Source organism: Necator americanus, chromosome X (genome assembly GCF_031761385.1).
Source record: "Necator americanus strain Aroian chromosome X, whole genome shotgun sequence".
Taxonomy (NCBI): Eukaryota; Metazoa; Nematoda; class Chromadorea; order Rhabditida; family Ancylostomatidae; genus Necator; species Necator americanus.
Genome location: NC_087376.1, coordinates 26,415,932 through 26,442,183, shown reverse-complemented (window position 1 = coordinate 26,442,183; position 26,252 = coordinate 26,415,932). Strand labels below are relative to the sequence as shown.

The window sequence follows — 26,252 nt, the reverse complement described above, 5'->3', positions numbered from 1 at the left end:
TATGCACAAGAGACATATGTGTATCTGGCTATATACAGTCAAGTGAGTCAAGAGGCGCATACCACTAATAAGCTTTGGAACAACTCGTGTCCGGTCATGAATATGATACATAAATTTAGGGGGTGGGGGAAACGGACCAGATGAAATCTCCACGTAATTTTACATCAAATACAAACACAACTATGACGAACAAAAAATCTGTAGCTCTCACAGGTAGATAAAACACTAGAACACTTGTGACGATCACAACTCTTGAGGCAATTGATCCTTTTTCAAATACCCAAGTATGGGGACATTAAAAGAAAGGTTCACATACATCCGAAAATATATATGCCAAACCATATGATAAAACATTCCCCATAACGGTGATAATGTGAAACGCGATCTAAAACGTACGCGACACCTCACATACACCACACGGCGAACACCCGCGTTCAAACGATCGGCGACCAATCGATATTTTACGCCGTTTCGAAGGAGCCGAGAAAGAAAAGAGGTGAGTACGGTAAGAGAAAACGAGGGCAGCTAGCACGTTTGTGCATAGGGTTTACACGTAAGTACGGCTGGTGTGGGATGACCTCCCCAACTACCGCTTTTCGATGACGGGACACGACTCCATCGTTGCGACGCAGCACTGCTTGTGTCGTCTCCACGACCGGATGACACGATGTTCGATGGGCGAATCTAAGAAAAAATCACTAGATCCACACATTGAATGTCATCAAGTACGCTGACACATACCGTTTGTACCATATTATTAATGAGTTGCTGATCTTTGCTGTCAAGAAGTGCGAATGTTTTGCTGAGTTTAGCAAGATGGGCCATCACAAGGGCGCACTGAGGTCGTAGTTCGAGTTGACCTGGAAGAAATGCTCTTATTGTTATACTCATAACACAACAGGGTTCACATTAACAATAACAACAAACAAAAATAACATTTTCAAGGGAAGTTCTAGAAGAGAAAACATTAATGTGCTCGATTTAGAACTTCTTCTCAAAACCTAGTCTTTGGAATTCGCTTCAAAAAAAGAAGAAAGACAATATTCTCTATTGCTGAGGTTACTAGTGTATGATCCAGATTAACATATGTCTGTTTTCTAAGCAGCAAGTATTCTTATAAACACTGTGTTCGAGTAAGACCAACTAAGAAGAAGAAGAAACTGCTGCCCAGTAGGATTCACAGGGTTTCAAGAAAATCGTTTGGTTAAGCTGTTTCTATTTTAAAATTATCAGGGTGTGAATTAATAACCGTACAACAACAAAACAATCAAAATCTACTTTAAAACTTGCGACAGTTATTGTGCTGCTAGTTCTGAATATATGTGGAAATAAAATTTTTTTAAGTGCGTTTCGATTTCTGCTGTTCAACTTACTAGAAAAACATCATTCATAGAAGAAATTCGTGCGCAAATGGAACAAAAATTATCTTCGTTCTGTCATGTAACTAAGAAAGGCAATTCGGGAAAGCTGCATTCCGCATCAAATGACAATCAAATTGAAAATTTTATTGGCGATGCGATAAGATATAATATTAGACAAAAAATCTGACTTATGAAAGACTTCCCGAAGATTAACTTGCTTAGTCGAATACTAGGCACGGTAAAATATAGTGCAAAGCCTAGTGTAATATGTATGTAATAATAAGTTATATGCTCTTACTCACTTATCAATAGAAAATTGGACAAAAAGAATGCGGAAGTATAAAAATAATGCAATAGAGCACACCCGATAAGTTGACTTCGCAAATAATAACGTATATCCTACGTCAATTTTCCAACAAAGAGCTTATTAGGTTTAGAAAATTGCGCTAGTTGAAAGTTGTGCCGTTTTTGCAAGGAGCTAATAAAACTGATTTCTTCAACAATATTACTGTATAGAAGGGATAACTGCTACTTAGTTATTATAATTATTACTAATTTATTTATTTATTACCAAGAGACACGGGATCGGTCATTACTATTAAATTACTGGACTATACCGTCGTATCATTGATTTGTGAACGAATGATATCAAGCAAGTCCTATGAAAGAAATTTAAAAAAAGAACTAAAAAGTACACATTATTACCATGGTAACACTAAGTAACTAAATATATAAGAAAAACAAAAGATTCTTTCCCACTACTCACCTAATTCATCCCAGTGTTTCGATGCCAAATGCCCACAACAATGCCATAGGAGGCGAATAACCCGTCGAATATGGGATTCGAAATCACCCGAAAATTGATTCCCTGAAAGAAGAATTTTTCTTGTATAAGAAACGAGTAAATAGGATTGGGAAAGAATCGCTCAAGGACTTCACATCACAGGTCTGACTCCTCGAGGATTATTTAAGATGACGAATGTCCCAACGTTATAGGTTGATTTTAGGGAAAAATAACTGTGTTGTCGAAGATTGGCCACGTTGAACGAAGTACTAATTCTCCTTCGAGAATTTCGCGCATTTTCTATAGCTTCGGGATCTAAATGTTCCCAGCACAAATACGTCCAAATATATTCCAAAAAACTTGTGAACCCCTGTGAAAGCTGCTGCGTTGTTCAAACACATGCAGGCTATACATTTGGAATCAAAAAGGATGTATACAAAAGTAATACGTATTCTTAGCTGCAAATTAAAACGTTCCTAGTTCAATTTTGAACTATGCAAAAAGTATTCATAATTCATTACCTATAATATTATTTTATTATCTATAAATGACAGACCCAAAAATGTTTCTAATCAATTGTTTCTAATACATTAAGGAGATTGTTGCAAAAATTATTCAGCATGAAGCCACTCCTTCCGTGAACACTTCACATATAGATATTATATGTCAATGCAGAGGAGTTCTGGGAATTCTGATTAGATAATCTGTTTATGAGTGATTCATATGTGAAGGAAATACACTCGTTCAGACGTCTACTATACATGTTTCCTTTCCTTTTTCTTCAGTGCTTTCTCCCATTTCCACGGGATAAGTTCCCCGTCCCTGATAAGAGTACGTCGCTGATACGGCAGAATGAATAGACCCATCTACGATAGGGGTGAAAACAGCCATGATAGTCTGATAACAGCGTTGAAAAGCGCGAATGTGAAGTGTCCAGATGATGTTAGGAGCGGAATGCAAACATACGTCATGGCAAGAAACGATCAAACGTTTTTCGTCATAAATACAATCGGCATACCATATTTGGTGGGAAACAGCTCTTCACTTCTGCTAGCTTTCTCACAGAAAGACATTACACAGTCCATGTATTGCATTGCTGAATACAAATGTCTCTTCCCTCGTTCGTCGATGTAATATGCTTTCCTGGAATATACATAACAATTAAATACTGAGCCTATAAAGATTATTTTGAGCATTTGTTTGTTCACGAAATTAAGAATACAGATTTGCACAAAGGAAGGAATACGATACACAAGCATGACTCAAAGAAAAGCCGCACAGTCGCTGTGAAAGTCACCTCTTTAAACGAAGCTTTATTTCCGTACAAAGAAGACAGAGCTAATATTGAGTTTTCCATACTATTATAAAGAAAGAAAAGAAGTCATCTCATTTCTTGCGTGATCTCTCACTCTCTTTCACCACTGAATTGAGCCAGTCCTCATTGCTCGAAGAATCATTCGTATTCTTTAAAAGCAGCATTCATAGGAATTTTCAATGTTGACTCCTCTCAAGTACATAATAGGTAGAACTCCGGATGCAGTTCACAAATATCACAGCAAGACGGGAAATATCTCTACAAATTCAGGAATCGGAAACATTAAAAGCACAGGAGGCACTTTACACTAACAGAATTGAAATAAAACCACGTAAAGCAGACTTCATCACTGTCGCAGTTTGAAGAATTGCTCTATCGGATAACTCCAATAGTAATCCATTTTACGCAGTAACTACACGTAGATTATTATAATATCATTACAGGGTTTTACGAGTAAATTGGAAAGAAATTTTAATTATCAAAGCACACTCTATTAATTTCTTTATCTTTCAGTTTATAACACGAATATACGTAGTACGTACTCCAAGAAAATCATGGGATCGATAAAAGTACCAGTCATGAACTCCAGATATTGTCAAGAAGTTAAACGTTGTAAAGAAATCTAGTGAAGTTTTTCATTACACCGAGCAGTGCACTGTGCAGCGGTCGAGATTAGAAAATCATTAGATGCTAGGATAGAGAACACGAAGTGTCAAACTAACGTTGTTCCCGGATAACTCATGTACTGGCAAGTAGCAGGTGTACACAGCTCTGACAAACTTCCGCACAACGCGTTCACATGATCGAACAAGGCCAACGCTGAAATACGACAAATTAATTGAAATGGCCATTACTATAATCAATTACAAAGAAGTGTTAACCATTTATTTCATTTTTGACTATTTTTGACTGAAAAGATTTCAAGAAAATACAACTCTTGCCCTCTTCTCCGCAAATTGCGCTTTAATTTTGTGAAATTCTTAGGCTTGCGAACTTCTCATTATGGCTCTGTAATAACGCTTCAGTATGACGTAGTCACTAACATCTTCGCCAGTGATGAATTGTCATTCATCGCCGAAGAATTAATTGAACTTGAAGCGACGGAATTTATCAGCGAAATAGATGAAGAAGTTAATGAGAGGGCGGAAATTTGTTACGATTTGAGTATTTTGGTTTTTTATAACATTTTAGAAATGTCATTTCATTGTTGACTATGGATGCAGAAACAAGTCTCACGAGCAATAAATGCTGTAAACGTTGTTCAAAGATGATGTACAGTATATACGCATGTTTGAAATAATCCCCTCATGAAAATCTCTCTTACATCTACCTTAGATCGACAAAATTTGCTTGTGTTCTAAGGAATGAATGCAAGGAATTGGAGAAAACCTAGTACAATTTGGGTTCGAAAAGTCACATCAGTATTTTTCTTCACTAATATGAATTTGTCAAATGTGCACGTCACGATATATACTCACATGTTTACAAGAAAAGAAGTTTAGAACAAGACGAAACGGAACGCGAAACGGGTTCCTTCTACACGTAAGCTTGTTTGAATAGGCATTGTTTTGAGTAAGTATTACTGAACTAAGAATCTTTTATTTATTCAGAGACGTGGCTTTCCTTCCCTACCAATGCTTCCAACAACACGTGTGTGTGTGTGTGTGTGTGTGTGTGTGTGTGTGTGTGTGTGTGTGTGTGTGTGTGTGTGTGTGTGTGTGTGTGTGTGTGTGTGTGTGTGTGTGTGTGTGTGTGTATGTGTATGTGTATGTGTATGTGTATGTGTATGTGTGTGAAAGAAACAAACATGTTAGTTTCAAGTGATGGAACTAATCGGTAGACGCAACGAAATTGAGTAAAGATAAGAAGTGAACAGCTTCCTGAAGGAGCTACGAAAACAAGAACAGCAGAGAAATTCGTTCTCCAAGTTTTGGTAGTGTACGCGGCAAATCAATGCGCCACTTGAATATCTAGAATCTTCCAATCGCCTATTTGCTCATAAATACTCTGTTTCAGTAGAGAAAGCAGTTTAATATGGGTCGGTGGTAAATTCTCAACATGTTCAGCAGCTATAATACATATTGACCATGTCGACATTAAAGCGGAACAGGCACGCCCAATAGAAAAACACTGAAATGGCATGTTTGCCTGAGCATTAGGACAAAGACATCAATCTGGTCTTGCCTTTCAGATTCATACTGCTTGACATTGGAATGAAACAAAAACTAAATATGCAGAAAAGAAAAGTCATTCAGCGAGCTACTCGTGAAGATATTATAAGCTGAATTCAAAAAGAGCTCTAAGAAAAGTCCCCTAAAACGTACAAAACAATTATGAGAGCGGACTTACTGTGAGTAGCTAGCCATTCACGTGGATCAATCCCAGGAGGAAGAGCGGTGAATTTTTCGATAACCTGAAAACGAACTTCCATTAAGAAAGTTCATAGTTAGTTGCTGCGCTATAAAATGCGCAACGTGAAAGCTAAAATTTGTTGTCCAAAGGAAAGTTAAACGTAGCAGCGAAATACATACGTGATCTTCTATCGAATCACATACACAGAGTTCGGCTGACTGTGATTTTCGTGTTGATGACCGCTGAGCTACGGAAGCGCTCGCGACACGTTTTGTTTTCGCATCCTTGACATCTCTTCGCCGCGATCGACTGAAAATAGAAACACTATCGATAAGAAAGCAAAATGCATCGTTTACGGTTGATCATGTCATCCATTTTGAAAATAGGCATATCCCTATTAGGTGAGACCATTACAGTTTTAATTTTCCGGTTGAATGAAAAGAAATGAGTAGAGCACATTCTCTATAGAAGCGCAAACAAACCGATGAATGACAGCCATATTCTACAGCACTCGTTCCGCAATCAACAAAGACACGAAACTAGGCTGGATTACAAGAACAGGCTGAGTCATTCACGCAGTACCTTATTCACCGTTGAAAGTACATCAAGCTCGGTCGCCACTATCTTAACAAACCTCCGTTCTTTTCTCTTGATAAAGTTACAACCATCAAATAACTGTTTCCATTCGCCAAGAACAGTTCGAATAGAAGTGAATCGGCCGGAGTCGGAAGCACTAATGGGAGGGTGAGTGACTACATCAGCTGTCATCAGGCACTGTAAGACATGCAACTACGTATAAGCTTCGTACGAAGATGAAACGCCTTCAATAACAGTGATTGCGACCAAGGCGAAAAGAAGGAGAGATGCGAGAGGGTAGTGCGATGAGCGACCTATTATTGAGAAAAATTACTCCGTCGTACAGTTAAGTACAGTCAACACATTTAAAGAGGGCACAAAAGTAAAGTTAAAACTTAGAGTAAGGATGGGTCATCAGTTTTATTCTCTACCGAGTTCTATCATTTATCACTTCTTTCTTTTCGAGGATATTCACACAACTTGGAAAAATACACAACAAAATCCAGTTCTCGTAGCACTCTAATTCGTGCGAAATTGAAGATCTAAACTCCTCGAGGTAAAAAAAAAACGAATTTGAGAAGATATCAAGCAAAAGAGAGAGGATGATTCATTTACATTTTCTTTCATACCTTCACGAAGAATGAGAACAAAAGAGGAAAGAGACAGGAAAGACTGGCCCAAAACAAACTCAATACAAAATTGCGGGTTCCGAGCGGAAGCATCGAAAATGAATCTAGGCCACCATTTCCAAAAGCATGTGCTACGAAAAATGGAGATAAAGGTAACGCTAAAACAATGAATCCATGCTCTGATAAGAATCAGTCACCACCTTACACTCGACTGTTTCCTAACCTAACACTACACATAGATTCGAAGATCTTTGAATGGTCCAACAAATGTCACTGGAAATCAACGCATTTTGAAAACTCTTTTAATGATTAATCATAGGTCTCGCCACTGATGTCCTACAATAGGGAGCCTCACGCGCTCCCAAGTATCCACCCGCAAAAGCTCAAAAAGTAATATGTTTTAGTCCTGTTAATTTACTAGTACTCCTGTTAATTTATACATCTTAATTTCAGCGGAAAGCTTCAATGTGAGGAAAAAAACAAAAGAAGAGAAATCCAGAGGATATGAATATTATTTCGGCATTAAGACCGTAAGATTTTTTAGAGCCTGGTAAGAAAACAAATTTATACATCTGAAAAGACTCAGTGGAGTTCCATAGATCCAGGAGAGTTATTTTAGCGTAATGATAAACTTTTTGCACTAAATATTGGTAATTTGGACATTGGAAAACATTGTGGTAAAGATATGGACAAAAGCACGAAGAACACAACCGAATTTTTGGTCTGTACCACAACACCAGTCTGATACGAATAATCTGGTACTGCTAGAAGCTTGAAGGACTCTCACCGTAAAAGACCTAAAGGACTTTCGTAGTACAGTACAACAAACAATTTCCTGCATTTCTAAGGCACAAATAAAGGTTTTCTTATAAATCATCTTCATCGTCATATTATTAAACATGTTGCTGATTGACACAGAAATCAGGTAGGTGAGCAGGAAGAGCAGGGGTGCGGCGAAAGAGGATAGTGACGAAAACAGCAGCGTTCAGGTTGAGAATGGTTGTCCCATCGATTGAAATGCGTCTTCAACGCGATGTTATGAAATACAAAAGCGCGTCAGAGAACGTCGATAACAGGAAAAACCGGAACATACGAGAACGGGAGTAGCCATTCGAGTTCGCACTTATTGGCACCCGCATGCACCAATACGATTGCCGGCCAGCCGTTCTTCCACCTCACAAATCCACTCACGGCGAGGTTGAGGTGAGTGACAAAAAGCGGAGGACGAGAATAACCGGTACCACTAAGAAATCTTAGAATCACGATCGAACATGTAACTAGCTTTTGAGTGAGTAACGCCTTAGCTTCATCAACTCCGGGTAGCAGTGAGATGGTGGGGTAAGTAAGGAAAGCAGGAACATGAGCAATTACGGATGGAATCCCGCGGAACTGGTCTTGCGCCACGCGTCGATGTTTCGACCCAACAAAAGCATCCAGGAACTCCGGTAACATTACAACAACGCACATAGATATACTAATGATAATTCTTCACATTGATGAGTTTCTCGAGCATAAAATACGGTATGGTTAGCGTGAACAGAATTAGAGATACACCATACAACGGGAATTGTCAGCTGATATGAAAAATGTTTGAAAAACTCTCATTTAATTTCCATCGCAAGCACGGCATGCTCACTGAAGGAAAACTATCACGCAAACGCAATTCAGACTCAATCAAATTTTTATACATTAACACTGAAGCTAAGGAAATTGCAAACCATGGTCTTGAGATTTCCAAACAAAGCAGTATAAGCAGCAATAGCTTAACGACATAGACACCAACTTGCCCAATTCTCGGAAGAGAGAGAGAGTTATTCGGAATAAACAATGAACGCAAATTAATGCGAGTGGCGCAGAAAAATTTTATTAAATAAAAGTGAAGTTTTCAGTTAGATGCAAATATGACCATTTTAAAAGAAATTAGCAGTATTATCATTTCCTCACATTATTATTTTACACTATGGATCCTCTAATATAAAAAACCGCGTGCCTAAAGTTAAATGTTTTCGCCTAGAAAAACATCACAAAACATTTTCCTCGGTATAAATGAACCGACACTTCCTATCGCAAGAAAGCAAGAAAGGAAATGAAGATTACATACATCCTATAAAATCTGCATGTTCTCTACATTCTATGCACGTTTTATGACCAAAAAAAGTCACTTTCGCAAAATTCAACCAACGTGAAAGTGAAGTAGAAATTTCTGTTACCAAAAACAGTTCGAAACATTTTGTGTATGAAGTTAGTACATATGACAAATAAAAACTTTTACCCCTCCTATAATAGTGGAAGATTTTGCATAGAATATAAGGAGCTATATTACTCCTTGGACAACAACCAAGATGCTACCAACGTAAGCCCATTAGTGAAACGACCCCCGTATCCGTGCACTAACAAGGTGAAACATGAAACCATGGGGAAATATCGAGTCATGTTATGTCATATTCAATCAAGGATTGTGCATGCGAAAAAAGGAAACATATGGTGAATACGAATATAAATGCCACCTTCAGTGCCACCCACCACTCTTAATGCATTATCACGATCAAACAAAGACTGAAATAGCAGAACAACAACCGCAGGAATTGGCTGGCCATCATGTTCAAGGTCTGACATTGGAATATGAGGTTAGTTTTGCGACATAAAGAGACGGACTGTTGTGCGGCAGGTGTTTCGTCGACGATGATCAAAATGGAAAGGATCGCTGTCTGTCCGTCAACGGCCAATCCTATCCCCTTCTTTGTCTACGCGGCGGCGAGCGCGCCCACCTCGTACAAACATCTTCACAATACATGACAGGTCAGGCAGTGAGCTGTCACCGTTCTCATCTGATCGCACCAGCCACCGCAAATATTGGGTTGATGCACAGATTTTTTCATCGGATTTCTGAGATGTGTTTATTTTATAGTAATAATTAAATATATGATTGTAAACACGTAAAACTAAAAAGAGAGCAATACGACTAATACGACTAATTACAAACATCGGTTACGAATAATGAAGTTCACGTTATTTCCCTAAAACAGATTAAAAACTTTTTCCCCTATTTTTCGAACAGTTCTCTATATGTTCGACATACGTTACCACAAAATTCGATTCTACTTATAAAAAAGCAACGAAGTCGTAAAGTCTAAAGTACCTCAACTTGTCCCTAGTGAGCTACGCAGTTTTAGTTCAATTTTTCAGCCGCTTCGAGAAGAAAAAATGTTTGCCAATATTGGCCCTAGGAATGAGCACGTCGGAATATTTCGTAACCTTCTTTTCTCATGTTTGGTACAACATCGAAAAAAAGCCGTTCATCAGCTATGAACCTTACAATCCACACGATGCTGAACAACATAATATGAGATTTGTTATATAATTATTCAAAAGGGAAAGGAGTTGGCTGAACTGGGCTCAAGTTGTCTCCGCAGTTGCTTCAGTATGTCAAAAACTCTACGACCTCAACGAAGAGGGCTGTGGTTAGTAAAATCAAACAAGAAAATTAGGACGGAATGGCAGCCCCCACAGAGCTCAAGGTCAAAGTCGTCAGTATCGCCTAATATTTTTTTTTAACACCAACATTTCGAAGATATCGAACCACAATGTTCAGGGAACCAACGATCGACACAGTTTCTAGAGATATTTGAAAAAATGGTTCCTCGTCTTGAACAATTTCTAGTTTATATTGAATAATTCCGAGGTACAATAGCAGAAACAGTTCATTTCAAAAGCAAACTGTGGCTCCTTTTTTATTTCTCAGAAAATGTCGTGAACTTACAAAAAGCGCAAAATTCCACACGACTGTATTCTCAAGGAAAAAAGATTCGACAAATGACGGTTGAGCAAACAAAACCTGACCTATGCAGATCTTAGTCAAAATCGTCTTGTAATCGAGTGACAAGCTTATTGAACACAGAAGTAGCCCTCTCAGTATGACAGTAAGTTCGAGATGAAAAATATCACCACAAAAAAAAACCAATTATATATATATATATATTTATTTATTTAATATATGGCTGTTCTGCGGTGATATTTTTCTACGTTTTAGCTAGTTAGTAAAACGTAAATGAAAAATATCACTACAGAATTAGCTGCTTCGTTTTCTAAACAAGGCTTTATATATATATATATATATATATATATATATATATATATATATATATATATATATATATATATATATATTTATATATATATATATATATGTATATATAATATATATATGTATACATATATGTATATATATAAAACCTTGTTCTGAAAACGTAGCTAATTCCCACAAAGGAGAAGCCCAAATACTGCGAAATTCCCAAGAAAAATTATGTAAGAATCAGGTTTGCAATGACCGAAGAAATTTGCAGATGTGCAGCAATTAACTGACGGCGGAAAGAGTTGCAGTTGATTTTTCGCGGGCGATATAAGCAAAGAGACGCTCAACCTACCGAAACCCCGCTATCGGGTACACAGACACGGTTAGTAGTTTGTAGAACTTCTAAGCAAATATGTAAACGTCTAAGTACTATTAAATATTAATGATATATATGGATTTTACATTTAATCACCACGAACAATTGCTCACATGTAGTTCGACAATGTTTTGCAAAATACAGATTATTACACAGCTCGAGTGATAAACAACGAAAAAATCAATCTCAGAGAGAACACAACTATCTTAGAAATCTTTCCTAGCACTCAAACCACTTCATGATTTGAAGAATCGGATAAGATTTTTACGTTTCTTATTGTCAGCAGTTAATCACGAGTTAATTGGTTATCAGTTAATCGCAGACAACTGTAAGTAATGAAATTCAGAACCCCTCTTACGATCAGAAGGGGGACTTTATTAGAGAAATTTTGTAATTTCGATGCCTTGGCGTGCAATGAGAAGAATTTAAAAAAAAACAAGCAAAAGAAATCATTTTTACCCGTTGTGTGCAGTAGCTAGTCTCCACGTAAACAATCACTAACAATACGAAATGAATTGTGTGAATATAACTAAACGGAAGCTACGAAGAAAGAATCGGAAATCTGTGAACGAAGTAGGTAACAAGATAACAGGACGGATTCGTCAGTTGTTAGTTGCTGAGGGGAAATGGTCGCAAGGCAGGTACATGCGGCATTGTATATGCGAAAGGGGGAAGAGGACATGCAGAGTTCGATTTCGACTGATTTCGTGTCTGCGCTTGCGCCGAAAGTACTAGTGTGGCAATCGTTTCAATATTTGCTTCGATGCATTTATTGCGGAACGATCGCTCGGAGCGTGCTCTAAAGCGGACATTTGAATGCGGCGCGTCCGGCTCGACGTTGAAATTCGCACCATGTTACCATCACCGATGAACGCCCACCTATCAATGTAATGACGTTGACGAGCAACGTAGAATAGTTGCAAAAAGCGGTTGTACATCAATCAAGGAGATAGGTACTGTAATTAATCAGCAACCGGTTCACTGGACAAAAATATCAACTCTTTCGGTAATCTTGTGGTTGTGATCTTGCCGCTGCTCAGGCATTTGTGTCAACCTCAAATGTACGGCTCTGAATATGTGATTGTTTCGCAAGCGAACAATCGAATATCTAGATGTGAAAAGTGGATCCCAGGACATACAATGCCTAATAGTTCCTGAGATAAAGAAATTCAGTCTAAAAGGATCGTTTAAGCAGATACACCGAGTACGACATGACAGCATAACCACTCGGATCGTTCGACCATGGATGAATGAATAACGCACAAAACAGGCTTTCTCGCGCGAGGAAACAAGGGAAACATGTGGAATCGCCGGGCATACATGCACACCAAAGAAATACCGGATCCGAAAACGCGTGGCACTCGACCGCAGCAGCTGTTCACCACATTTTTGAAAAATTACCATGTTAAAAATACTAAACAGTGTTCTTGTGACTCACTGCTACATCCAGCATAACAATTTTTTCCTTTCGTTACATTTTTATCTAACATATCATATAACTAGGTTCAGACAATAAAACATTGGTGAACATGGGAAAACTGTAAAAATGTGGACCTCAACTTATGCACCAAGTGCGGAACGGAAAAAAAAAAGAAAATGATTGGGCTTTCGCACTACTTATAGTGGATAAACTCCGCTGAGCTACTGTAACTCGCACGTACAAACTACGAATATTTTCAACCGCTTTTAAAATGCAAAGGAAAGCAATGAAAAGAAATTATTGTGAGGACATTAGCTAAGAAGGGCACGTCCACAAAGAAACGCGCAAAATGCCTCCAGATATTGCTTCATCTACAAAGGGTGCCAGAGGTATGGTAGGAACCCACTTGAAAAAAAATTAACGGCTCCCGACAAAACCCTTACTTCCTAATGAAAATTGAAGTTTCCTTTCTCTAAAAATTGAGGGCTTCGTACTAAAAATTAGGCGGAGTTTCTGATCTCTATCCTACCACGGTTTAGAATTTTTAAGACAAAAGTGGAATTTTTCGCTTATTGCAAAGATCACTTTTCGTTATCAATCGAGGAGAAAATCGTACCACAACAAAAATAGATTAGCCGACCGGTTTGAGCGGATTCACAACAACAAAGACTCCTCATAAGAGCTCCTCAACAATCATGGTAAGTGATATGTATTTAGTAGTTTTTAGCATAAATTACCACATATAAAGCTTAAAAAGCGCTATAACTAAGGCATTTAATACCAAATCCGAACATGTCATTAATGTTACGCTTCACTATGAGTTCGGAGAATAGAAGGAAATGTTACCTTATGACCCCACTGAAACAATGAAATTTTATGTAAAAAGCAGCATCAGATATAACAAGCTAAACAACCGTACCCAGGGTCAAGCGTGGTGATGGGACACCACCCTCTCGAATACGAGCCCCCCCCAGTTTCCCGTCCCCCTCCAATGTTGCTGTGACAGCCCTCCGCTGCTGCCAATTCAATATTTTGGAAATTTCGTGTGTTTCGAAAACGAAACGTCGAAAATAAGCTGAGGAACATATGGCAATGTGAAATTCGGTAGCTTACGGAAGCGAAGAAATATCAAGTAGAAGAGGAAGCAAATTTGCTGATATGTTGTTGAAATATAGGAAATATAATAATATTATATATATATATATTAAATACTATGTATCAAATATTTTTATTCTACTCTATTTTTTTCTAAAATATGTGAAATATCATTAGATACTTATAAAACCACATAATACGACAAAAAAAGAGACGAGTCAGGTGCCTAGGTCGAATTACAGAGGATCACAGATAAACATTTTACCCGAGAATGTGGTAATAGAACGGCGCTAATTCGCACCAAGCTGAGCCAAATTTTTGCAAAAGAGATGAGAACTTGAAACTAATTCTAAAAGAAGAAGACTTCAATTATACGTAGTATCCGTTTAAAAGCTAATAGAATTTGATGACTGAAAAACTCAGATTCTGTGCACATCGTTAGGTTCGAAAGCTCGCAAATAACATCGTGATAAGAGAACCTAGAGCTTTAGGTAATTTTTCAGAGGAGGTTTGCCCTACAAAACAGTCATACCGCTGTATTTTCCCACCTCCCAGCCTTTTTACATCTAGATAGGACAAAGATAGCAAAAAGTGGCATTTTCCCATCAGAAAAAGGTGGAAAAATGGCGAAGCCTTGGAAATGGTTTGACATAGCATCTGATAGAAAAAAATCCTCGGCTACAAAACACTAGGAGATTATTTGTTTACCAAAAATTTACTCCGAGTTATTAGACTATACTCAAGATCAAACATTTTTCGATGCGGGAGCAAAAATCGGGATTTTGGCAAGTTTTCCTATTCCGGAAAAACGGGACGGCGTTTTAAAAAATCACCCGCATACTCGGATAACGGGACTACAGAAACCTCATATGCAGATTTGCTCCTTTCCGAACTATCCGGATCTCTCAAAATTGAAATGGGAAAAATCCACAAAAAATCAAAAAACTTTGAATTCTCTCCCATTGAATTCCAAGAAAAAAGAGGAGGTCGCCAGAAACAGCAAAACAACTATTTGTGGAGCAAATTTTAGTCTATAAAAAGGCACCCAAAGTACTTCTCTGAGTCTTCCTATCACGAAGTTACTTGCGATCCTCTAGACCTGACAATGTGCACAGAATCTGCGCTTTTTTAGTCATTGAATTCTCTTTAATTCACGTTTAAACTACTGAAAACTGTGTATAATTGAATCTTTCATCTTAGAAGCAATTTCAAGTTCTCATCTCTTCTGCAAAAATTTGGTTCAGCGGGGTGTCGAACTAGAACCACATCTTCAAAGCAAAATGTTGATGCTTCCGTGTCCCTGTTGTACGCCAGAAACTTTATATTTTGTAATTTGTAATTACTTAATACTACGTAACATTTTGTCCTGGTTACCACGCTATCTTCCATTCATTGCTACCCACCGTACCGTACTCTTACGACCCCTTCCCTTGCGACCCCCTTCCTTTACGACCTCCCGATAGGGAAACCCCATCACACACTTGACCCTGCTAAGACCACAATGCAATAATTCTCCGGTAAAATGGGTCCAGAAGTCTTTATCATTAATCTTCCAATCATTTTTTGTTAGTATTCTATTCGGAAATCCTTTTGAAACTTCAGCAATCTTTTCATAAGGTTTTACGTGCATTGGTATGTGTAGGCTTGTTCGATGAACATTTGAAACTAGTCCTAACCAGTCTTAAAGGGGAAAAAGATGAGTGTGGAGGAAAGAGGAAGATCAAAAACGTCTTTCTGTGATTGTGACTTCAAGACCTAAAGTAGCTGTTGCAGAAATCAGGGGTTCTTGAAGAAATGAAAGATGAGACAAGTATGAAGAGAAAGAAATAACAAGAAAAAGTAACTAAAATTACCATTCCATCACCTTAAACTGTAGCATTCGGGAATACAAGTACAAAACAGTTTTGTGCAGCGTTATCGCAATGCAGAAGCCCAGAAGATGCTGATAAGGAAGCAACTATCTGATATTATTAAATGAAATATCATTTGAGAGGTGATCAAGGAAAGGTGGTAAGAATAGTCAGAAGAGCATCAAACACATGTCGAAAAGTCGATATCAAACATGAACACAACGGAACACTTGCGTGCGCTCCTTCCACTAAAGTCGTAGCGTACACGAATTCAGTCCAAGCGCGTGCTGACTTCGCTGTCACTGCGAAAGGTGCAAAGTAGAATGTATTATATAGGAGCGCAAGCATTGCTCTATACCGTCCCAAAATTTCCGGAACCAGTTAGCTTTCTAGCATGCGAAAATATGGAAAGATCTTTTTTCGAGCACTTGCATAGAACTGATATGAAATATGTACACACCAATCGTATATACGTTTTACCTACAAAAATATTATTAAACAAAGTATAGTATATAGTAGTGATAATTCCGGGAAAACGACAGAACGCGTTCTGGTAGTAGTTTCGCAGCTTCGCCCTATGCAGAACTCTAACTTAGATTTCTGAGGGTTTTCTTCTGTCCGTAGATTTCTGAGGGTTTTCTTCTGTCCGTTTCACACTTTTCAAATCTAAGCATTCATTTCGATATTACAGTTAATTAGCCACATACATAACCCCAGAAATAAGAATTAGAGATGGTAGCCCGATTTTTAGAAAAACGTCAAAGGTAAGCATCAAAGTGGCAAAATCGAAGAACAACACTGACTGCTGGCGTGGAAGCATTTCAGCATCACACTGTGCTCACAAGATTAAGTGAATTGAGAGTAATTTGATATGAAGTTCGCTGCAAGAAACTAACCAAAGGATGTGGTGGATAATCCTTGCTACAAAGAGATAATTCACAGAACACCTGTATGTGTTGAACTTTGGTCATTACCTCGAACTGACGGACACTATATATGCTTACTGGAAAGGTAGTCATCAGCGAATCTTTCTAGGAGCATAAATCATACGTAAACAAATATGTACCAGATTCGTTTTTTCTCTAGTAACAAAAACAACTAGTTTAATACTGAGATAATCTCTGCAGCGAAGAGGAAAGATGCGGAAAATGAGGGAACCTTACGATGAAGATCGTTCTGCATCATAAGAAACACAGCTATAACATGCACTTCAGTCTTCCAGTGCGATATAACTCCCAAACTTCAAACGGATAGGAAACAAACGGAAACTTTTTTGGAACCATGAACAATGACTGGTTTCAATGTTGAGATCTGGGACTTATTACGAGTGGCAGAACACGGGCAATTCGCAACGCCCGCATCGACGTGCGGGTAGGGCAGTCTCTGCTGCTTATTTGAGCTATACTATTTGGATCACGGACATAGGACGACAATGAAGTTGCCCGTGTCCTATCGCGCAATAAGTTGCATCGTTGGAGAGACGAAAACAAACACGGCTATTATTGTTGCTTTTTTGAGGAGGGAATGTGTGTGATTCCTCTCATACTCTTGACCTACACTCCATACTTACTAATGCAAAGATACCGACATCAAAAACTTTCTTTAACACTACTAAGAACCATTCTATGTATACAGCTACTAGTAAACATGCAAGTTGATTGGATTGCCCCTTAAACTTTGCTTCTACTTGTTTATTTCAACTTGATTGTTGTGTTATCCTGATAGCCTTACATGGAAGAGTACAGCTAAGACAACTGTTTTAATACAGTGTATGTTATGTATTCATACTCAACCGGAAATACCAGCATTCATAACGTACATCGGACTTTAGTCTAAGAATGAAGACACAAAAACTCAAAATGCACAAAAGATAGAAAATTGTGTGACTAATCAAATCAAGCATTTCGTGCACCTTACACCGTATGCGCATCTCTCAACTGTTGAGAAACTGGTGATCTTCAAAAAGTTCAAAGTGGACACGCTGAGGAAATGAGTGTAAATGAGGTCACATATGCGCATTCTTCCTTCGAGAATTTCACTGTGTAGTGGATGCCTCTCGCGAGTGCTACTACTATAGGATATATAGCTTATAGTAGTGATATATACATATATGTGTATATATATATATATATATATATATATATATATATATATATATATATGTATATATAGAACAAAAATCACGGATATTGAGCATTCAAAAAAAAAACAAGAACAAAATAAATTTCGATGAACCACAAGTACCATCGAACTTACGTAGCAAAGCCGACCAAGTTTGAGATAAGAATTTTGGCGGGACAGCAACCAGGCGCTTCTTCCGTGTCAAATGAGGTTCGGCGAGCCAAGGACACGACTCGTGTGTCCGTTGCAACTGACATGAACTAAACATGCAGCACTTCACAACACAAACGAATAAAACGATAAGGGAGGAAAAGACGAGACAGTGCAGCCGCCGCAAATCTAGGTTACTGCGGAGATAAAATAAGAGACCATTCACATGAAAAAATTGGCGAATTTGATAAAAATCAACTACATAGGATAAGCATGCGAGGTATTCCTGTTTCTGGCCTACAGCAATTGGGTTGTGGAATTGCCGGTCAAGAGTAAATAAGGAAAAAAGACGAGATAGCAAACAGTTCGCGATAACACCACACACCGAACTTCCTTGTCCACATCCCGTCGTCACATATCAGAACCTGCGCGAAATCAAACATTTACATGCTTTGAACTTAGGACCCGTGTTGCAGGAATAGTTAAACAGTGAGGTGAGAGAGGGTAAAAAGTGGAATGAATAGAACGAGCTGTGCAGCGACACACTTCCCACAGACTACATGTCAACATAAGAGCCGCATGCCCTGCTGGTTTCAGATACGACATAAACATTTCCGTGTTTCGAGAGGGGAAAAAACCAGGATCACGGGTCGTGAAGTTCGAACAAGGCAAGCTAGATAACGGCTACTCCTCTAGGAGAGCAAAAGAAAGCGTCTGTAATGGGGAGTAAACCTATGTAGATCTGCTTCTCTGAAAAGAACACAAGAGCTGTTCGATTTCGAACAAGGAAAGCGAAAAGATGCGCATCAGGTAAAACGCGATGGAATGCTCGATAGGGATCCATCCAATCGATGAATTTGTTTTGTGTGCCGAAAATCAAACCAGCTAGGATTACGGGATGTTGTGTTCAGTCCAAACGATGAAAACAGCGACCGCATACATATGCAAATGTTAATGAACAAATGATAAAAAAAAAGAACTCTGAAAAACCACATTACTTATGTGGCCAGTTTTGTTCTGATAAGCAAGGATAATGCAGGGAAGGTCGTTCTAAATATTATAATCCTACCATGGAGGGTATATTGACGAAAATCAAGAATAGTATCCTAAGTCTAACAATACAACTGTCAAACGTGGAACAAGTGCAGCAGTTAGCGCTTGATTATAGGAACAAGAGCTTCCAATTCACACTTTTTTGCTGATCTTATAATCTATGTCCCCTATATATAACATGCGCATCGATCAATCGAAAAAAAAAACCACTTAGAGAACGGCTCTAACGATTTCATACGAAATTTTACCGTGTATAGTTACCGGTTGCAAGAAAACGACTTAGCTAGTTCACAATAAGAAAAAATTATTACATTTAAATTAAAAAAATAATACGACAAGTTCACACAAATATGATGAGATTTTCGCCCACCCTTCTCTGCAAAAACAATGTTCGTATTATAACATACAGGAGGGAAGGAATATCAGAATGTTAACCACCCACAAGAGAGATTTCTGCAAGGACTAATAGAAACAAATCCTAGCAAAACATACCAGTCGGCTAGAGCGGCTAGAATGTAATGATGCTACATTGTATCAGTATACCCAACAGCAATTACACCAACGGCTTAATTAACACAACAGAAGCTCGAATCTTTAATGCTGGTAGACTGTAGACTTGTTTTGATTGCAGATTGGTGGTACATTGGGAAAAACGACGATGGAGATAACACGACGAAGAAGCGAATCAATTAGCAACCCCAGATTGACTTGTTTAACATTCCATTTTTTTTTAATCAGGAGAAAGAAACAAGACGAGTGGTTTATGTGGATAGAGATAAAAGTATTTGCATGAATGCTACAAATCTCCAGAAATAAGTTAAGAGCATATCAAACAAGAGACAAATTTTAAGGCCCTGAAACTTCAATTCACAAGCACTTATAAAACGAATGGATCCAGAATAGTAACGAAATTTAAAAAAAAAGATAGCTGAAAACTTTCGATGACATACTGCAAATAATGGAACTGCGTAAACCGTTTGTTACCCACACACACATATGGAACAAACGCTGATGTTCATGAGGCTTTAAAAGGCAGGATAGTATGAATATGTACAAACTCTCACTTTAAAACTACCAGATTCGTAAGTATAAGTGAACAGGTTGTTCCTGTGTTCGAGAACATGACTACATTGACTTCACGTACTTCAAGTTGTTGCTGCCTCACTCTGTATTGTAACGCAACGACCAACATCCTAGCTAAATCTAGTAGTGAAAAGAGAGACTCGTTTTTAAGAAAGTCACAAACAATCAGCCCAACATCTGAACAATTGAGAGTTGAAGTTCGCGACTCGTTCATATGAAAGAAGGAATCAATCAATACTAAACCCCCCCACCGACAACACGAGTACAAGGCGAGTTTAACTGGGGAAAATGAGGACATTTTATGTGTAACACAGAATATTGACGTAAATACATGAAGTGTAATAACTTAGAAATATAACTTATTTTTTCAAATATTCAGCAATAAGAATTACAATACAGCAGTCTTTTCATTAAGTTTGCACTCTTATCCTTTATATTCACTTTCCATGTTCTGAATTACATATACACGTATTCAATATCCGTCAATCAGACGAGTACTTTGGCAAGCAAAAAAATAACTATTCACGACAAACGCCAGAAACAATCAAATATTAAAAATATTCTGCGATGAACTCACAGAAAATTGCTTGCTCGAGAAATTCGAAATCCTAGTGCGTAAAGTTCATCTGTGTATGAATACTAAGATAAGCAGGCAACGTAGGAGGCTAACAGACGTGAAAAAGGGAATTGATGTGTACTATTCTCCAATCAGACTGCAGACTAGATAGTTTATTTTCTCAAAAGAATGAGAAAGCCTAACCATATGCATACATGGGTTGCTAAAAGTAAGTAGTAATAGATTGTGTGCTATGATAAATAGTAGATGTTCAACAGAAGCTTACAAAAATGGGAAACTACTCTAACCACAATTAACACAATTTACCCCAATTTCGTGCGTCAATACCCGACCCAACACAAAATTTTTGAAATAGTGCTATCATTTTATCGATCTAATGAATACAATTTTTACCAGAATTATCCCTTCACTATTGTTGTAGGACAATGCGTAGAACCAGAAGCAATCAATAGTACAGTGCGCTACAGAATCGTGTTGTAACCTAGTTACGTGCATTTTGAACCGAGAAAAAGGTCGCACGTTTTAAATTTGAGTCGAACACAGTACATTAACTGACCACAATCGTGAATCAAGGAACTGACGGCAATATTGTTTTATCTAAACAATGCTCTGCGAATACAACACCGCGAAATACAGGATAAAAAGTAGAGAAAGATTGTGAAGGAAAGAAAACATCAAGAGTGGAGACTGAAACAGCAGCAAGAAATTCTTAGCGAACTACTAATCAAGTCCCACTAACAACATTTCGTTGAGCAGCAGTCCAGAACACAAAGACATAGCAAATTTTCAACTTATACCACTGATAGCTTTCGACGTCATATCTAGCACAGTGATAAGCAAAATTTCACAGTCCATGAAGCTAGGGTGTTTTTCCCTCCATTACGGACTGCTATCGAAGTGCAAACATACTAGTATTTACTGACACTACAAAGTGTCCTAGAAGCTGCTGGAAGATACTTGCAGATTCATTTCTTCGCCACCTATTTCAGCAACTTGTTGGACTTTTTTTGTGACAACGAGGAATAAAATCCCGTGTTAGAGTTAACACGTAGTCGCAGAAACGACACTGTAACGGAGCGAGGAGGAGCCCAGAAGTTGCTCCAACACTCTGTCAGCCAGACACAAGGCGAAATAGCATTTAGTAGGAGCCGGACGGAATGCCGCTTCATCCCACTTCCAGAATTAGTTGCCCAGTTTCATAATCGTGGCTGTCGCTCATTGGATAGAAAGGATTTGGCAGCACCTATGCAACTTCCACTGCATCAATTAGTTTCTATACACTGTAGGTGGATAAAGGATAAAAAGATAAAATGCACGGTGTTGATCAACCCCTATGAGGATGCACCTACGCGTTCGACTTCAGTTGAAGTCGAACACTGTAGGTATTTCATTTTAAAATGTGGATGTTGCTGATGGCGGTTTGGTGAACGTTTATTATTTATTTATTTGTTTATTTCGATGGAACTTTTTCAAATGTTATTGTAGCAAATTTCTTGCTACTTCGAGGAGCAAATGAAAGATTATATTTAGTTTTCAATTGTATGCGCTAAAATTTAGATTTGAAAAGCACTCTAAAGAGTCTGATGACGAATCGTCACTGACGGATCTTATTATCGACGTGCACTGACAAAGCAAAAAAGGTTGCAACAAAGTGAAAGGAGCTCAAAACGTTGTAAAAGATATAGAGGTGAGAGAGTAAGACTTGGTATGTAGAGACAGCAGCCTCGCAAATGCGATTACTATTGCGTCATGTGAGGAAAGCAACACAGCGAATTCGGAATAAAGGGATATTTTCAGTACATGCTTGTTAGTAGTTGGACCTTTTATTTCCAGCATCCCTCACTCTCTTCCTATCACATATATAGTGTAGAAGATGGTCCTCGATTTGAGAAAGGTCTGGCTCCTCTTAACAGCACCTATGGTTTTCATTATGATGATTCAATGATTCTCTCTCACTAAGAAAAGGAGAGTAATGCAACGAATACATACTTGGCCACGAAGTTCGACACAAAACATTTTGGAAAACCCAAAGGACACATTCGAAGTGAAATTCGATGCAGCAAAAAGAATAAAGGAATAAGTTTCTTTGTGATTCGTTCTCTTTTCAAATGCTTTAAAACACCACGGCGCATGAAAGTCAAATTTCTAGTAAATATTCAGACTTTAGTAAATAGTTCTAACAGTATTTTTACATCATCGACACATTTTAAAAGGAATGCTCAAAGACGTTGTAGAATGAAAAAGAAACCACTTGAAATTAGACAGTAACTTGACAAACGAATACAAAAATGGTGTATCTGACTAGTGGTTAGATTCTATCAAGAAGGTTTGCAAAATTATGAAGTTCGGAGAAGATAAAAGCGATTGCAATATTTTGCAACATATACATGAATTCGAGTGAGTTAAACAATGTGACGGACAATTATAAAGAACTGCTGATGTCTGTTCTATTAGCTTTCTGGACCCTAGAGTGGGAAAAATGATGAACTAAATTATACCAAAATACAAACTTATGACTGCAATAGAAACGATGTGAACTTTTCCACGTTTCATCCATAAGAAGGCCTACTCGGCCATGGATGACGGATATTAGCTGTGAGACTGAGATGTTCTTTAATATAAAGAGGATAACCAGCTTAAGGGCAACCAGTCCGAGACAGCCGCATTTTCACAAACGCAATGCTATGAAAGCCAGGATATGAATGGCGTTTGGATTAATGAATAACAGAATATGAAACCGTTTTAAAACTTCAATTTTAATAAATTTGGTTAATTTAACAGATAGAACTAAATTCAGTTAATGACATTTAATCTTCCCACAAGTGAGACCGAAACATCTGCCTTACGAAAAGATGAACGAAGAACAAACCTCACTGAAACTTCAGACCGATCAGAGCTGTGGCTGCTATAAGAATGAAAGCTACTTCAAGAGAACAACAAGTTTACAGGCGAGTTGCACAACTAATCATAATAATAGCATATCATGCCAAGCTTCATTAGTATAATTTCAAACGATGGTTTCAATAAGAGGCCCTGCAACAATACATGTGACACGAAATGAGGACGAGTTGCTAATGGGGCATGACCCAGATGCGCCTCCTCGCATGAACAGTGAAAAGATTGTTACGAACAAAATTGAGCTTTTCATGATTTTTGCATCTTAATCAACGATATAACCAAGAAGATTTTAATGTGAATTAGAACAGCTTAACATCTCATTCTTGAGTCAACCTTATTTTATAACTAGAAATTCAATTTGCGCCAGAGAGAAATGGATAAGGAAGGAAAGCAAAAAAAATGGTCAGAACGAACATGAAACGAATAGGTGGTGAATCATGATACATAATGAACACAAACAGAATCGCACTGGCGTGCAGCTCGTTCTCAAGGACATCGTACACATTAAAATCGCCGAACAGTTCGGTTAATGTCCAGACGAATCCACGCCATCATGGGTTCATATGTTACTTTTCGACACAAAAACAAACTAACTAACAAAAAAGCCTGAGTGCTTCCTGAATTTTGCATCGTACGATAAGTAAAATTTGACGGCTCATGTGAAACGGTGCAGTTATTATACGAATGAGCTGTGGAAGACAAGTAAGGAGTGGGCTGAACGCCGCAAGGATAGTTGTGGATAGGAACGGCCTCCGCGGCGAGTGGGCGCCGACCTTGCATCGTCAGCGTGTTAACACTTATTGTCAACGCCCAGATGTCTAAACAGCACAAACAGTGATAGCGAAATCACCACTGCATACCTCATCGCGTAAACACCAATCACGCATCAATTAAACCGAACAATAATAGAATGACATCTTACTTCCCAAAGACGTGCGAATGTTTTGCAGCATTTCAAAGTGGAACTACGAATTGCAGTAAAACGCATTGGCGCATCTCGAGTGGATTGGTACGCCAGTGTCCTAACCCTTCATTCTTTTTTAGAGTGGAATTCAGTGATTTGCAAATTCATATACAGAACCCTTAGAAAGAGAAGTAATTGCAGAGAAAAGAGATTTACAAGAGTGTTATCAACATGGTAACAATAATAATGACTAGGCATTAAATGAAAACATGCCACTGGCAAGCGTTTATTTGTTACAATTGCGGTGAAGCTGTGCAGAGACAAGCGGCTAAAGTTCTTGATAAGTCATGTTGAAGAAATAACTAACGCATATAGTAATACAAACCTGACAAATCAAAAATTTCTAGCTGAAGGAAGCATCATTTCTAAAATTTCGAAGAAATGTCAATACGATGGATTTCGATACACAAAAAACGGTTTCAGAATAGCAGAAACAGGGAGTAGTTCATAGGTGCGATAGGGAAAAGCCGGACCCTCCTCAGGTGAAGGGGGTTTAGCCCATGGGGTGCAGCTGAAGTGAAGGGAGTCCTTTCGCCAACCGTTCGAAAGTGAAGGGGGTAATTTCACCAACCGTTTAAAAGTGAAGGAGGTCCCTTCCCCAACCGTTCAAAGGTGAAGGGGGTCAGAGCACCGGCTCCGACTATCGCATCTATGAAGTAGTTGGAGTGATCCTAGGATAATGTGTGTACAGAATTTGGTACTGCATGTACCAATCTTGAAATCGGAAACTTTAATGATGAACCGGTTTTGTCACAAGAATATACTCAACTCCGAGAAGCTTAGTGATAAAGTTTGATCCAAACAAGTAAATCAGAGAAAGAAAAACCGTTCCACTTCTATAGAAAAAGTTAAGTAATTGAAAGTTAAGAAAGAAACATTACGACTGACTATCAAGCCTCCTTTTTTGTGCGATACAAAAACATAGATTTCTATGAAAGTTGTTTGTAATACAGTTTTGAAGCAACTTCTCAAAGCGACTGCCGTTCTATCGCTTCACAAGGAATTACCATTATGTTCTCAAATAATTCATAACGGGTGATGAAGAGAAACATAAGAGATAGCCGAATTTAAATCACGGACAGAAATTGAGCCCATTCTGGTCAATTCAGTAACTGTGGACGAACATTGTGACTTTCCTGACGAACTGATCATTCGTCTGCCCCAAAATTTTACAACGACGAAACTAATGCCGGATGGGAAATCCTTCCTGGTGCACTTTCAGCAGTCGTTCTTGGTAAATATGCTTTCCATTTCCCCGAATGCAACAGGAGCAATCATATGAAACGTTAAAAAAGAAAAGATACGTACACATTTGTTAAAAACATTGCACACACTGATGGCAACTGATAAATACGAATCAGATGATTCGATAAAAAGTAGAATAAAAGGATAGTGATGACGTACCCGATGATCCAATCAACGGTTTCGCGGAGATAGTCAGGAATGCGCTCCAGCTTGAATTTGCGTCGGCAGTTCGGCGATCTACGAACAGAAGGACGGCCCATTAGAAACTCATCCTAAAAGCACCTAAAGTAATAAAAGGGAGTGACAATAGGAAGTTATGTTGATACAAGCA

At 38.3% G+C, this 26,252-nt stretch overlaps 2 protein-coding genes across 4 annotated transcripts; both read right to left on the bottom strand.

Annotated features, from left to right (window-relative positions):
• Positions 1 to 525: 525 nt before the first annotated feature.
• On the bottom strand, positions 526 to 26,181 carry RB195_025586 (uncharacterized protein; the record flags this gene model as incomplete). 3 transcript variants are annotated; one of them, XM_064213801.1, is made up of 11 exons in its annotated part: positions 526 to 684; positions 742 to 860; positions 2,128 to 2,229; positions 3,164 to 3,288; positions 4,183 to 4,279; positions 5,810 to 5,873; positions 5,992 to 6,121; positions 6,447 to 6,586; positions 9,541 to 9,626; positions 18,087 to 18,211; positions 26,081 to 26,181. In XM_064213801.1, the coding sequence occupies 11 exons, from the start codon at positions 26,179 to 26,181 to the stop codon at positions 526 to 528; spliced, it is 1,248 nt and encodes a 415-aa protein (XP_064069682.1). The 3 variants fall into 3 exon arrangements, with proteins under 3 accessions (XP_064069682.1, XP_064069683.1, XP_013303224.1); XM_064213802.1 differs by lacking the exons at positions 6,447 to 6,586; positions 9,541 to 9,626; positions 18,087 to 18,211; XM_013447770.1 differs by lacking the exons at positions 9,541 to 9,626; positions 18,087 to 18,211; positions 26,081 to 26,181 and having other exon boundaries at positions 6,447 to 6,580.
• RB195_025587 (uncharacterized protein) lies at positions 8,074 to 8,469 on the bottom strand (the record flags this gene model as incomplete). Its single annotated transcript, XM_064213803.1, has 1 exon — positions 8,074 to 8,469. The coding sequence occupies one exon, from the start codon at positions 8,467 to 8,469 to the stop codon at positions 8,074 to 8,076; it is 396 nt and encodes a 131-aa protein (XP_064069684.1).
• Positions 26,182 to 26,252: the final 71 nt, after the last annotated feature.